A 15,518-nucleotide genomic window follows, 5' to 3' on the forward strand; every position below is an offset into this window, starting at 1 on the left:
CCATACTGCCTCCCAAATAGCTGAGATGTTCGAATGTTTTAGGCAAAGTGTTATTGTATTCGAGGTTAGCATTATTTAAAGTACATCATTATAGTATATGAACATTTTAATCAAAAGAAGAAGTTTAGTTATCATTGAAGTGAACGTCCTTGCTTGGAAACTTTATAAATTTTATCAATTACGGGGCTTTTGAGGTGTTATTTCACAAAAATGGATCCAAGGATTATTATTTTTACGATTATTGTATATGCATAGGAATATTTTATGTTTGAAAAATCATTTGTAAGAGCTGTTGTTATTGATTGTTATTGTTTTATCAAATAACAACATAATAAATGTGAAATATCGAATACAGAATGATTTATGACAGCTTTCGCGGAATTTCATGTGTGATTTTAAACCCAAGAGAATTGAACAGGAATCGATAACTAATTAATCATTTTCTGAACCATTTTAAAGATCAAACAAGATTGTTTTATAGTCCCAGTGTCCTTTAAACAACCAACTGGTTATTGCCCACGAGAGATTTAAACGAGTAACATTTCATAAACTCTTTTTTTATTTACTTACCTTATTTTTCTGTTTAATTATTAATTCCACTTGACAAGACATAGATAATACTGTGAGATTGAAAATTGCATTAATATGCAACACTAATTTCTTAGGAATTGATCACTTCTTCCTATTTTTATATTTTAAAATGTTACGCAGATTGATTTCATTGAAACAGTCACAGAGCTAGAATAATTGGATAAGTAGTATGGCGCCGAGTCTGTGAAAAACCACATCAAGATTACTATATAATTTATTATTAGTTCATGGGCTTTATCTAATTTTATTTTTTACAAATAGAATTTGGCAAACCTGGTAGGTCCTATTAGACAAACACACTTCAATTAAAAAGTTTGCGAATAGTGTCTGTAGTAAAAACCCTTCACATTGATTTTGCATTTGCTATTTAACCCCCCACTACTATTGATGTAACATTTACTAGAAGATTGTTTTAATACTATTTGTTTATTTTATTTTAAAAGACTGAAGAATTTGTGACTTTTTAGTGACGATGATAGCTTCTGTGACTTTGTGATATTTTTTTTCCTGAAAAATATAAAAAATAATCAATTTTCCTTCAGTTTCAAATACCAAATTTTTACTTATCTTCATAAATTTTTTGAAGTTAACTAAAAATTAAAAAAAAATAATAATTTTAGTTTAAAAAAAAATAGAAATATAATGATTAGTTAGATCTATTGCCGCCAGTGAGCTTAACTTTTTTGTTAATATTTTAGGATATTACAACTATCGTTAAAATATTCAGAGGAATTCGTAGAGATATTAAACATTTTCAATTTTTTAAATTTGTTTTTTCAAAATGTCTTCTATTACTATCTGGTAATGCAGCTCAAAAAGCTCCGACCAGACGACCAAAACGCGACAATAAAATTATATAATATTTGCACATATTTTAGTAGGTATCAATTTAATTCCTTCGACCTACTTTAGAATTTTTTAGTAAAAATTAGACAACCAATTAATTTATTGCATGAATAAGAATTTTATCGATCATTTCGTTGCACAATATGTATGCAATATGTTTTATTTATTTTATTAATTTCAACGCCCTGGTGGGCTTTTACATAGCAAGTTTTTTACATTACAAGCTTTTACATAACATAACGAAACATTTTTAAATGGAAAAAGATAGACTATAAAAATAAAAATAAAAGTAAACATAATATGAAAGGTTGTAACAATAAACGTGAAAAAAAAGTTTTAATCGTTGCAATATGGTTCGCCAGTGATCAAACATCTCTAAAGAAAGATACGTTTGAAGAATAAGTTAAACACCACCAAGAAGTGCTACAATTCGACAAGAAAGCTCAACTCTTAATTCTAAAAACAAAAAAGTGGATAAATCTGTATGTGCTACTGAAGTAATTTGGTGAAATCTATCTCGACAGCATACAAAATATATTATACAGAGTGTTAAGGGACGTACGTTAACCAGCTAATCCTGTACATATTTGGAGTAAAAACGTCAAGACCAATATGCATTTTTTTACCTCTTTTAAGCTCAGGAGTCGGTACATCTCACATCCTGCCGACGAGAGTCGAATCATATTATATTTCTTAGACAATACAAACATGTTTAGTTATTTACCGAATGAAAGCTCGATATTTCATATATTTTTGGAACAATTGGTGATATCATTTTGTTAATTAAGTGCAAAGGAGGAATGCATTACATAATTATTTCTACATCAATATACAAGGTGGAGCAAAATAATAATGCCATAACTTTTGCGAATATCGTCAAATATCATTGCGCTTTGACATGTTGGAGTATAAGTTAGCAACAAGCAATGGAGCGATACACACCTGAAGAACGCAGAATTATTGTTACTGTTTATTTGATCAATTTCCGCTCTGGTACAGCGTGAAATTTGTCGTCGTTTTCCTCGTCGTACTACACCAATGACGCAAGTTCCAAGGAGCAGCTGCCATTGTAATACCGGTGGAACAAGGATAGCATATCTACCTGACGCCTGTGCTCTAAGGAATGCAATCCGTTTTTTTAAGACGATATAACAACGGGGGTTTGCTCGACGCTCACATTTTAATTATTTCTGATAAACGTAATACCAAAACCTCAAATGTATCTAGAGGGATTCATACAAATGTAAGTAATTTATATTTAAGATTAATAAAAACAGGACCTTACCATTAAAATATTTTATATAAACGGTATGAATTTTTTTATAAAACGTTTTACAACTAAAAAATTAGCGGTAGGCACAAGATTGATATTTTTCTAGATGATGAATTAGTAACTTCCCGAACGATCCCTCTAGAAACATTTGAAATTTTAGTAATACATTCACCGGAAATAATTAAAATAAGCCCTGCGGAAAACCCTTCGCGTATTTTTGTGCACGGCTGCTTCACTTACGTCGTTAACATTCTGGCTTTATTTTAGGGTATTGTCTCGTCACAAGTGTGAGAACATAATACTAACCACATTGTAAACATGTTGTTTTGTGATTATGTTTAATACCTCTTAGGTATCAACCGATATAAGAGTTGATTAAATTCGTAAGTTTTATTATCATTCACAACATGATGGTTCCTAAAAAACGCAAAATATGTGACAGTTGAATTAAATAAATGGCCCCATACAGCTAGTGCCTATAATGATATTCAAATAAATAAATTTAAAAAATACGATCATTATTTCAAAATTAATACTAGCATAAAATAAATAATGCAATCTTCGTTCTTCTGCTTCAAATGCCTACCTCAACCAAAATCATCTTATTCGTTGGGTATTTTTATTAGGTACTTAAATATCTGTTTTATTACTGACAATCTTATAAATTTCGTAAATGCACCAGAACTTTTTTTCGCATTAGAATGTTTCCAAACGTACTTAGGAACCATAGAATACGTGATTTCTTAATATTTACGCTATCAACATTCTAAGCATGGAAGATGTAGCCAATTTGGTAAAGAAGTAAAAGTTAGGTGAGGAAACTGGAGGTTTGTGTATTCTAACGGCCTACAAAAAAACTCTCACCGTCCAGTCGAAAGAGCACAATGGTATTTAAATGAATTGATGTGTTGTCATCAATTAAATCTGTTCGCAATTGAAAAGGATAAAGCATTTTATACAGTGTTACCAGGGACGTGCTTTTTTAGATTTTTTGTTCTGGTGTAAAAATGTACCAAATTATTTATAATGTGAGTCGGTCCTTGGGTAATTTCGGAATAACATAAAGTATGCATGAGATAATGTGATGTGAATAACAAAGTGTGTGCGAGATTTTTTTAGGTTCCTTATATGAATAAATGAAGTTAATTTACTTCTGATGGGCAAACAGGTGATTGAATTAAACCTCAAAACAAGTATAAATAGTGTAAAAAATTTTCATGCCATGTTAGATAAAACGATAAATGTCTAAAAATATAATCTTAAATCTAAGAGAAAATACCAGAAACATTTGTCAAATGTTAGAAATAAACATCATGAATCAAAAAATCTTATAGCACGCCACTGAACTAATTGACTTCTGCAAACAATCGAGTGACACCTACTAGGTATTGGTGATGACTGGAAAGTATTTTTATAAAATTCGTTTTTTTTTACAATTATTGATATAAATTGAGCTATAATTTACCTGTTTATGTTCTTTGACTTTATTCAACATCTATTGTATACCTTCCTGTAAAACAATGTTTTTTTGTTCGATTTCTAAACATTCAATTATCTCCATCGATCGATTTTTTTTATGTGAATACTGCACAAGAGTTCCATCTGCTCTCAGCCGTCTAAAGTCAGTGAGACTATGCAATCCCCAATTGGGGTATGTAGAGAAGCTGAATGTAGGGGGAGGGGAAGGAGACGGGGAAGAGGAAGACGGGAAAGTACCTGGCTTTTCAGATCTGGTCATCAACCACGGCTAAAGCTATTTCAAGCAACGTTTTAATTCTGGATTGTCGTCTTACACCAAGGCAAGTCTGGATCATGCCGCAAATATAGTTTATATTATTTTTTTCATTCATTACTACCAAACAGAAGCCGCGAGAAAAAATAATTTTCCTCAGTGCCTATGTCATCTTTGGGGATGCTGTATGCTGTGGGGATTGAAGGAAAGAAGGAGAGTGAGATCTGGGAAGGGAAAAGGGATGAGGGGTGAATAAGTGTCTGGGGATCAGTGTGTCTAGGAGTGACGAATGTTTGAATTCATCCCTCTCACTGCGATGCAAGGAGATGGGTCGAGAGTGTCCAGTTGGAGAGGTAAAAAGATCTCCCTAAACAAGTCCGCTGCCAAGATCTAGACAATCCTCACCCCATGAACCCGGGCACATCTCAGTCACCAAACGTAGCAAACCAATTGAGATGACCTATGGCAGAGTTGTTGGTTATGAATGGTTCCCGGGGCAGTGGTATTCATACCCGCCTAGTAGTTATTCATGAAATAACACGTATTAATCACATCAAATTTACTTGCGCACGCCGGGATTGGAACCCGCGACCTCCGGATTGCCAGTCGAAAGCCTTACCCCTCAACCACGGAGGCCGTCAAAAACTATAAGGCATGTGTATTAGATATATAAATGTATAAGTACCTACGTAATAAAGATATAAAATTGGCTACGACAAACTAATTAAGAAAATAAATCAAGGCAATTGAACATTATAACATGTATGCGATGTATCTATGAAGGAAATATTATCCTTGACTTTTAAGACGCTGTACTGTTCTTATTCTTTGAAACTTATTTTCAGTAGGTTACTCGATCGTAATAAATACATTAGGTTTGCCTTCCCACGGGGACATTGTAATTCAGATATGGTTTTATAAACTTATCTGCACATTATACTAAGCAATTTATGTTCGTGAGTACGACATGTTGTATGTTGTATGGTGTTCTGGTTCTTTTCGTAGGAAGTAATGCTCTCAGCCACCCACCCACCTGCCCAGGCATAACTTTGAACATTCTTCGTACATTTCAATGCCTATTTGATATTCTGTAACTTGAAGAGACCTTTAAGTATTTAATTAAATCGGATTCAATGGAATTTAAAGTAGATAGTGGTAGGTATATTTTGTGCAATGCGGGCCTTGAATTTAAAGAGTCGGGGGCAAGAACAAGCTCATATGAATAAAAGAGATTTCCTAAGAGTAAAATAAAGTTATTTAAACAGCTCATTTGTAATCCATTGAAACATGTGCTAAGTAAGGTATGAAACCTTGCTTTAATTTAAGATGACTTTAAAAGCTTGGTTCACCAAATTTTAATAAAACCTTTTTTTCGGAGGAAGCAAATACTATAAAAATACCTTGGGGTGTAACTTTATTTATTAAATGAAAAAATATTCTTTGTAATAAATCACTTTTATATAAGCCCTGATGGTGCTTGAGATAAGCAAAACCTGGTTGGCTGTCATTTTTTAATTCAGTAAAAGTGCTGTATTACAAAGTGTGATTTTTCTTTAAATATTTATAATAATTAGATTAAAATAACTTTGTTTTTAATACCACTTTATTGTTTATATTTTCAATATATAAAACCAACCGGTTTCGGTCTATTGTGAAACTTCATAAAAACGTATTGACATGATGCAAATGCGAATAGTAGCAGAAGTCGGGGACGCCTGAGAAAGACATGGCACAATCCAGTGAATCAGATACTTGAGCCGGGCCATGTCAAGAGTCAAAATAATAGAAGAGTATGTATGAGAGGATTATGAATGTGAATGAGGCAAGAAGTGTATGCTAGGAACGAGTTGTTTGGCAGTCCGTCTTCTCTGCCTATTCCTGCGGAGAAATGACGGTTAGTTAGTTAGTTAGTTATTGCTATTACAATTATTATATGACAATTATGATTATTAAATTTATTATTTTTGTGGTTAATCGTAGAATACTATATATATATTTTTTTAATTTAATGAAAATCAAATTTTATAGTATAATTATCAAGTTTTGCGAGTATTTTTTGGTTTTTGTTATTGTTACAGCTGTTCCGGCTTTCAAGGACATTTTCAAACTGTGGTTATAACCACATTTAGACGACTTCTTTATATGATTCTATTTAACCCCCTCCCAATTTAAAATGATTTATTCCCGGCTTCTAAGTATGTTCACAAAACCTAAACAATATAACACATTTAATCAAATTAACAGCTTCCACATGATCATTAAACAATTAAGATAACATTAATATGGGAAAAACAGGCTTCAAAATAACTACAGTTTGAAAATGGCCTTGAAAGCCGAAACAGCTGTAACATTAACAAAAACCAAAAAATACTTGCAGAACTTTATAATAACATCATTAAAGTGATTTACATTATATTTAAAAATATATGTATACAATTATTATATTACAATATGTTTTTACAAAGTGTTTGCTACGAGTGAAAATTTAATATTTAATAAGATCGAACAGACTTTACAGGTTCTCATCCACGATTTTCCGTTGAAAACCACGGATCCATGGATTCCTTTGTTTACTAATAAGACACTATGTTTTATATTTGATATATCTCCATGATGGGCAGCCCATCGCAGGGATCGCTTTTAAATAACCGGCTGTAATAAATCAGTAGCAGTCATGATAGCTGAACTATAAGCAGATGCTAAAGCTGTGCTATGGGAGGAATAAAAAGTAAATAAGCCAATTAAGAAAATACGACATATATTACACTAGCACAAAGCTTGGTAAACTTTAAAGTCGTATGAGATACATTGTGAAAAAGATGAATTTAATCGTTGTATGAATCATGTTTGTATTCTGAATTAAAATCAATTAAATGAAGTATTTAGAAATCATATGGGCAGATAAAAAGCAACCGAATTTTACTGTTTTTCATTTGAATGGAATACAACACATGAATTATTTCCATCTTTGTGCACCCTCTAGCATCGGTTGATCACACTGGGTCAAGGGTTTATAAAAGTGAGTATTTTTTTATATTTGAAAAATGCTTATTTTTAACTTATTTTTTTCGAATTGTATTTTTTTATGAAAGCTGAAATTGTGAGTATAAAATTTGTTTTTAAATACCTATATAAAATACTTATATGCCTAGATAGATAATATATTGAAGGAAATGCTTTTTTTCTTATTTCTTAACAACGAAATTTTGAGTTATTATGATTTATAAGACAGAATATTGTTTCTTAGATGAAAAAATAAAACTGGCTGTGAAAGGAATTCTCTAAAAAAGTGTTGAAATAAAACAAGAGTTTGTAAATTTTACATAACATTATTTGAAGAAAATAGTCCTTCTAAGCCTGAATTTTTCTCTTTTGTTCTCATTCATTTATTTGTATTTTCATTATTTCTTTTCTTTTTTTTTAAATTTTATCTATCTAATATTTATCTTTTTTATTTATCTTTTTTATTTATCTTTTCTATATATCTTTTTATTTATATCTTTGATTCTATGTATATTCTATTCTAAAATTAGATCAAACTCCCGCCACCTCAGAATAGGTTCAGCCTTGTGAGGTGGATTATACAAAAAAAAAATGTATGTTAATTTATTGGTTAATAAATAATAAAAAATTAAAAAAAATTAAAACTCTGTTCTAAAAGAAAAAAAATAGACATTGTATCATGATACATAGATATCTAGTGAGGATTTAATATGTACTACAAACTAAAATAATGAATTTAAATAATTCACGGAGATTACCAAATATTACTGATTTTTTAATAAATTAATTAATTAGATTAAGAAAGGGACACTTAGATGGTTTGGGCATGTAGAGCGAATGAGCAAAGATAGGAGTGTAAGGAGGATATATGATGCAAATTCGAATGGTGGCAGAAGTCGGGGACGCCCGAGGAAGATATGGCACGATCAAGTGAATCAGATACTCGAGTCGGGCCATGTCAAGAGTCAGAAAATAGAAGAGTATGTATGAGACGATGTATGAATGTGAATGAGGCAAGAAGTGTGTGCCAAGACCGAGTTGTTTGGCAGTCCGTCCTCTCTGCCTACCCCTGCGGGGAAACGGCGTGATGGTTAGTTAGTTAGTTAGCGATCAAGTTTTGCTGACCACTGAACAGTTAGGAGTAAAAAAATGAGGACAAATCCGAAGGTCGAAACAGCAAATAATTAATGGAGGAATTCGGAAAAGAAACATCAGTGAAAGGCCTCAAGTGTGTTAAACTCTAATTTATCTCTGATGCATGATATGTAAAAATAAGGCATGTACCTACGATTATGTTTGTTCGGACATGGAACGTTCAGGCAGATGCGTCGATCAACCTGCTAATAAAATGAAGACATACGTGTCTCGTCTTGTGATGCAAACTCTGTATGAAATGGAAACAAAACACTGTTATGTAACAAGACAAGCAACTACTAACATCGATACCCATCACGAACTCATTGACACATATCGAATAAGGACGTGATAATAACATTATTCTTTGTAACGACTTCACTTCAGACATTCAAATCCCACAGCACGCCCAATTATTTTTAATGAGATGCAGGTTCTACTTGTTTCTTTGAAGTTTTGATAGCTTATTTCGACGTGGTTATTGGATTTATAATAAGGTGATGGATTTTGAATATAAATAGAAAGCACCCCGATTCAAAAATGACTTAAAATAGGACAAGGTGTGGTGGAGAAAATGCTATTTGAATTTCATTTGTGATACAATTAAAAATACAAACCACATATTTATCTAAAAAATATACAGGGTATTCGGAAAATTTTAGTAGAAGCGAGAAACTTGTAAATCTACTTCATACAAAGAACCTAAAAAACATCGTCAAATAAAGGGTTAAAAAAACATCGTCAACCAAAGAGTTAAAAAAGCTTTTGGAGCCTGGTGAACGATTCTTGATTCCTAAAACCAGATTCTAAACCGCTTTCCAAATATATTGATTTTGTTGCCATCGGCAAGTTAAATGATTTATGTGTATTTTGCTCAATATCATCACTACCAAGTGCCGTCTTCGTAAATGTTGAACTGAGCAGATTTACATAGTGTAGAAATTGTCAGATCGGTCGCCCCTTTGTAAATATCCAATGAAGGCAGTTTTACGATTCACGTTGGATGTCATCAGTTTTAGTGTGCGGTTGGCGTGGATCATAAATTGAGCAATGAATCGTTAACCACCAGATCTAGATATCCTCAATATTCCTAACCAACCAAATCTTGTCTTTCAAAAAGCATTTTTACTTCAATCGGCAGGTGGAAAGTGGACGTTCACGAAATCTCAATAAAATTCAACCTCCATATCGGATTATCGGTGCACTTGTCAACTTCTGCCAATTTGGTGACATAGTTGTTAATGTATTGCAATGATAATCATTAGTAATTCTGACTCGTCTGACAGATTTAGTCATTGGTCAAGATATGATTGGAACCATCAGACGAGCATTTCCCAACTGAAGTTGAATGATCTTGGTGTTAGACATATATACATTTCTCTAATATTGGATAGCATTACAGCGGTTATGTAAATTTCGGTCCTACCCAATTGGGATTTGGCTCGATTGGTTTTTTCCAGTCCCTGGGGAGGAAGGTTCAATCCTCAGACAAATCAAAAAAGTACATGTATATAAGAATATACTCTTTACAGTAAAACAAATGGTTTTTTTATTTATTTATTGATTGTTTTGCAAAACACAATAATCATATTATACAATTGTTTTTCAAATAATTACCTTCTCCCATCGCGAATTGCTATACTTTTGTCGATGGGTACTTATTTTTCCACGCTAATTTTTAATCTTGGTTTTCAGAAATGTAATTTGTTGGTTTTGAAACGTGTTGAAAATAAATTGTATTAAATAGTAGTAAATATTTTTTTCTTTATTTTATTTTTTAATATAATTAAAATAAAGACATAAAGTGAATGTACAATTATTGAAGAAATACATTTACAACTATTCTTAGACAAAACTCGTTTTTCTCGCCGGCAGCTTATTTTTAATAAAAATCACAATTACGTACTTATAATTTTCAAGTGATGTAATTAGTACGTTATTATGAGTACTTAAATAACTGATTTATTTCATAAGCTGGTTTCATAGCATTTTAAAGTATCATCTCATCTGTTACCATCATTGTTACCACACTAATTACGGTAATTAAAGGGTTAACAAGATTAATCTCAGTACTCGGTCATAAATAGCATGGCTTCGTTTCTTCTATCAGTGCCGCAACATGAGAGATGTGGTTCGCACTCCATTCCTTGGCTGTATTAAGGCTGTTACATTCCCAACATGGAAACCTCATAATATGATAAATAATATGTAAGAATGTAAACATCAATCAAACTGTATAAGTCCTTTTTGTACGTTTTTTCATTAGTACGTGATTTGTAAGTTATTTTGCATACATCAATAATCTGGGATTTTAAAAATATTCCAACAAACTTACTAATACACTAGCAAAGTTTAAAAAACATGTACTTGAGATATTAAAAAAAAAAAATATTCAACAAATTGTGGCTTTGAAACAAAGCAAAAGTATCTTAAATGTATTGAATCTCTAGTCAAGTTAGACTATGTTGTTGAGCATGGAGCACGGCTAACTGGCGATTAATTTAGTTACATAAGACCTTGAAGAATGGGAATGAAGCAAAGATATTAGAAGAACGAGATGTGCTATGTTGGCCGCCGGACCGTAGGCGGAGTACTACCTAATTAGGGTACTTTGAATACTATCGGGACGTGTACGTACAGAAATCTGTTCTCTGTATTAGTGCGGATACCTTAGCGTAAGCGAAGGTGTGCAGTAGTAATGGTGAACAAAACCGGCGACACTGGGCAAAACAATTCCTCACAGTATGAACTGCTCATAGCACATCTCGTTCTTATAATATCTTTGGAATGAAGCAATAAATGAGTGTCACTCTTTTTTACATTAATTGCTGCTTCGGGAAAATAACTTACCTCATGTTATGTGTTATTATTGGGGATGCGCTTTGTAAATGAAGGAAGCAAAAGGGTAAGAAAGGTAGGCAGGAATCTGGGGGTCAGTGTATCCAGGAGTGACTTAAGAATCCATATCTCAATCCTTCCACTGCGGTGCAGGGCATTGGGTCGAGAGGGTCTGGTTCAATGGGATCTTCAGTCTTCAGTCATCAACCGGCCACTCTCGATTCGGCTCGCCATGCAATTGGTGACCTGACTTACCCGTCACCAAGACCAGAAAAAAACTCAACCCCGAGAACCCCTGCTAACCACCAATCCAAACCAATTACTTGAGGTGACCTATGGCAGAGAGTCAAAAGTGTGGATCATTCCATTCCTGGAACGGCGGTACCTGCACCTCCCTCCCAAATTGAAAAAGCCTTAATTTTTTGGCGGTCAACCCTCCCTGCCTACCCCTGGGGGGACACGGCGTGATGGTTAGTTACCATAGAAAGGCGTCATTGATAAGAAAAGAGGTTACCAACAAATCGGGTGGTGTAGTTTGTGACCGGTGCCATTGCGTGCAGTTTTTCTGTATTTCCTGTTGTTCTTGCTTTCAATCATATTTTTACCTGTTTTACTTCTTTTGCTATGTAACCAGTACCTACTTCGCCATACATATTAATCTGGAAATATTTTTTACTCAACAGCCATATTTTTTGTTATTTTTATTTTAATATCTTTTTATTAATGGACAGTGAAAACGTGTAAAATGCACGGAGAGATATGGTTTTTGCTCTCACGACAAATTAACGGGTCTTATTAATAAAACATCAATTTAAGAATGTGCTATCGGTTTGCCTTGATAATATATCATGACGATACAAAGAATTTTCGCTGTATTGCAAAAATATTCGGATTTTCATGAACACGTGTTCCAACATCATGATACATTCGTTATTTACTAAAACTTTATCAGGAAACCTGTTAATTCATTTTTAATTACTTTCTTATATATAGTAATTTTTCTCCGTGTATACATTTTTTTAAAGGACTCCATAATGGGTAACTGTGGTTTTACTGGATTTAACTGGACATTTTTCATGTACTTATTGTACGCCAATACTTACTATCCCAATATATCCGGACAATAAAAAGATTCAGGAACTTGGAGATGCTGAGAAACTGGCTACACATTTAAGTTAACATGTTTCATTACTTTTCTATATTATCTCAATTTATGAACAAAAGTAAATAAAATAACTCACCACATTTTAGAAAAAACATTTATTTTCGTATTTTTACATTTCATATTTTAATCAAATAAATACTATTTTAATCAGTAAGTGTAAAAAATTATAGCACTAATTCGACTTATTCGAAATCAAGGACATATCCATTATCAAATATATAATGTCTCTGTTTTGAGAAGTTGATTTTCTATTTACTTTATTAAATAAAAATTAACATTGTTGAAAAACTGAGAAAAAAATTAATGCAGTTAAAAGAAAGTATCATTTTTAATTAACACAATAAATATTATCATGTATTGTTTATAAAATATTCATTGTTTTGGAGAGGAACACTTACTTGTATAGCCAATTATTTTTATTATCTTAAATATTATGTACAAACAAGCATTTTAGAAAGTTTATTGTTTTATTATTCAACTAGAGTTCGTGAGACTACCATTACAGGGCTCCACTTGCGTAAATCAAGAAAAATGAGATAATGAAGGTTTATCTTTTGATTAGCCACTAAAAGTGTCTCTAAAGATTAATTACATTTAATGGAAAGTAATGTAAATAATGTTTCAACTAAATATATATATAGCGGCTAAAATAAGGGAGGAAGAGAAGCTAAAATGCTAGGAAAGTACCTATTCAGAAGTTACATAAAAGAGTTAGAGCCTTGTTGTTTTAAATACGATTAAAATGACGTAACACAAAATTTGCAAATATTAAAATATAAAAAGTTATAACTTAATGACCTTACACAAATGTGAATGACAGGATAATGTTAAAGATTTGAATGATATTCTTATGAAACATTAATATTTTATGGCGATAAAGAACTCACAAATTATCTGCTGAAAATATCATCTTATCATCTAAGGCACTCGGGTTTTACCCTATTTTCATATCTTTAGTTTATATGAATTTGTTCTGATTATCAAAATATGTTTAAGACAACCAATCGAAAAAGGGAAAGAGCAATTGGGTACTTTAATTTTACAATGCGAAAATATCTTTGTAAAGATATTATTTTATCGGTAACATTGAAATTGTTATGTTAGTATTTACCAAGTATTGTATTTATCGGCAGTAAAAGATTTGTAAAATTTAATTAAAAAAACACATTGTTTCGATACTGATGTTATAGCAATTGAACCGGAAATTCTAACATTTCATTGTTTTTAGAGAGGCCTTGAGTTACGGGAATTGCGGAACGTTAACATTCAATTGTTGCCGTTTTTATTATTTGTCATTCGATAAAACAGTTCAATGCACTTGATTCTTATTACAGATAAAGAATTTTTTGTGACCTTTGATTTTTCTTCGATTGTTAATTTCTTCATTCACAACGTCTTAACACATAAATTTATGATATATTCCTTTGCGGCCCTCCTCCTCGAGCTAGCGGCCCTGGTAGTGGTTGGCGGGGAAGAAGAATTGAGGTTGGTGGTAGTACTGGATGGGCTGATACGTCTGATGCGGCACGTAGAACTGTGGAAAATTATGCTTTTGTAAAAGAGGCAACATTTTAAGGTAATGAAAGATACACAATATGTTTTAGACTTGTAAAGAGGTACATCAAGACGACATCATCTCTCCTAAATTTTCGCTAAATAATTTTCTTAACTGGGAAAACAAATATCTCGAGACACATGACATCAATTTCAAATCCCGCGCGTCGCAGACCTGCTAATAGTAATGATGATAAACTGAAGACCTGCTTACCACTGTGAGCAAGCGATCAAACGCTGCTCCGTTTGGATAAAACAAATTTAAATAGAAACCAAAAAGGGCAACGAAAACTTTAATTATGCCTAGTGTCCACGCAATAGTGTTGCTTTTAGTGGACCTCCGTATTTGTAATGAAAGCCTACGATTCAAATCGAACTTACATATCAGCAAAAAAAAACTAACGTACATAAAGATTATAAACTCGAGTCAATAATGAATTCTCTTTGCCCAGTAACAGTAAAGGTGTCACTCACCAAAAAAATGTTGGTTAAAATGAGACAGCTTTCTCAACCGACATAACCAATCGCAGGATGCCTGTGCTGGACATTCATGTCCCTTACAATTATCGCTGCCTGAGATAATTGTAAGGGACACACTATAAACCTTATTCATCTCTTCTGAATTTATGATATGTTGCGACTCAACTACTCAACAAGTATAAGATGAAGTACAACCTGATGAACATTCCTTTTTTTATTTCTAAGTAATAGCATCCAAGCATTCTCAAGAAGGCTGTAGTTGGCTTGAATCATGGGTAATAATAATTCCAACTTTAATTATTTTATTTTAATACCCAGACCATCGATCTATATTTTTTTCTTGTAAAAAGATAATTATAGAAGAAATACCTTAGTCCTTAAAAGTTTCTTTGAAGTTTTAGCGGTAGACACATATAAACTATTTCTTGAAACTCCGCCGCTGGTTTTTGCCGTGTGACCATAATTATTTACTATTAAAGTAGATTGGACTTTCAAAGAATATGTGCGATTTCGCCACTAGTCACTTTTACAATCTTATCAATTTAGAATTTTTTATTCAATATTAATAAATAAATAAATTTCACAGTCAGGCACAGGATAGAAGATTCGTACTTAAAAAACATGTGCAATGGTGAACGTTTATATAATAATGTTTAAAAAAGTAACTAATATTTCCGCCTTCATAAAGTGAGCACATTGAACATAAAATTCCTACAGAAAATTGCTTTTTGTAAGTCAATGATAATTGCAAATCAATTTTTGCAATAATATAATAAATCCTCGTGTCAAATGGAGTAAATACTTATATTTTTTTACGAGATCGTAGCATACAGATATGTTTAACATTCGAGTGAAGTGGACGTATTAGGCGACGTTAAAAATAATTTATGTCATTTCTTCGG

General features: G+C 32.3%; 1 protein-coding gene across 2 annotated transcripts in view; it reads right to left on the reverse strand.

Annotated features, from left to right (window-relative positions):
• Window positions 1-12,718: 12,718 nt before the first annotated feature.
• Window positions 12,719-15,518, reverse strand: part of GV1 (nuclear protein GV1) — a 72,198-nt gene continuing 69,398 nt past the window's right edge. For both annotated transcript variants that reach the window (XM_089639628.1, XM_089639637.1), the window contains exon 5: window positions 12,719-14,116. In XM_089639628.1, coding sequence (XP_089495754.1) covers window positions 14,027-14,116 — 90 coding nt within the window. In that variant the 3' untranslated portion in view covers window positions 12,719-14,026. The remainder of the gene's footprint in view (window positions 14,117-15,518) is intronic.

Source organism: Hesperophylax consimilis, chromosome 1, assembly GCF_061612785.1.
Source record: "Hesperophylax consimilis isolate HC1 chromosome 1, BYU_Hcon_1.0, whole genome shotgun sequence".
Taxonomy (NCBI): Eukaryota; Metazoa; Arthropoda; class Insecta; order Trichoptera; family Limnephilidae; genus Hesperophylax; species Hesperophylax consimilis.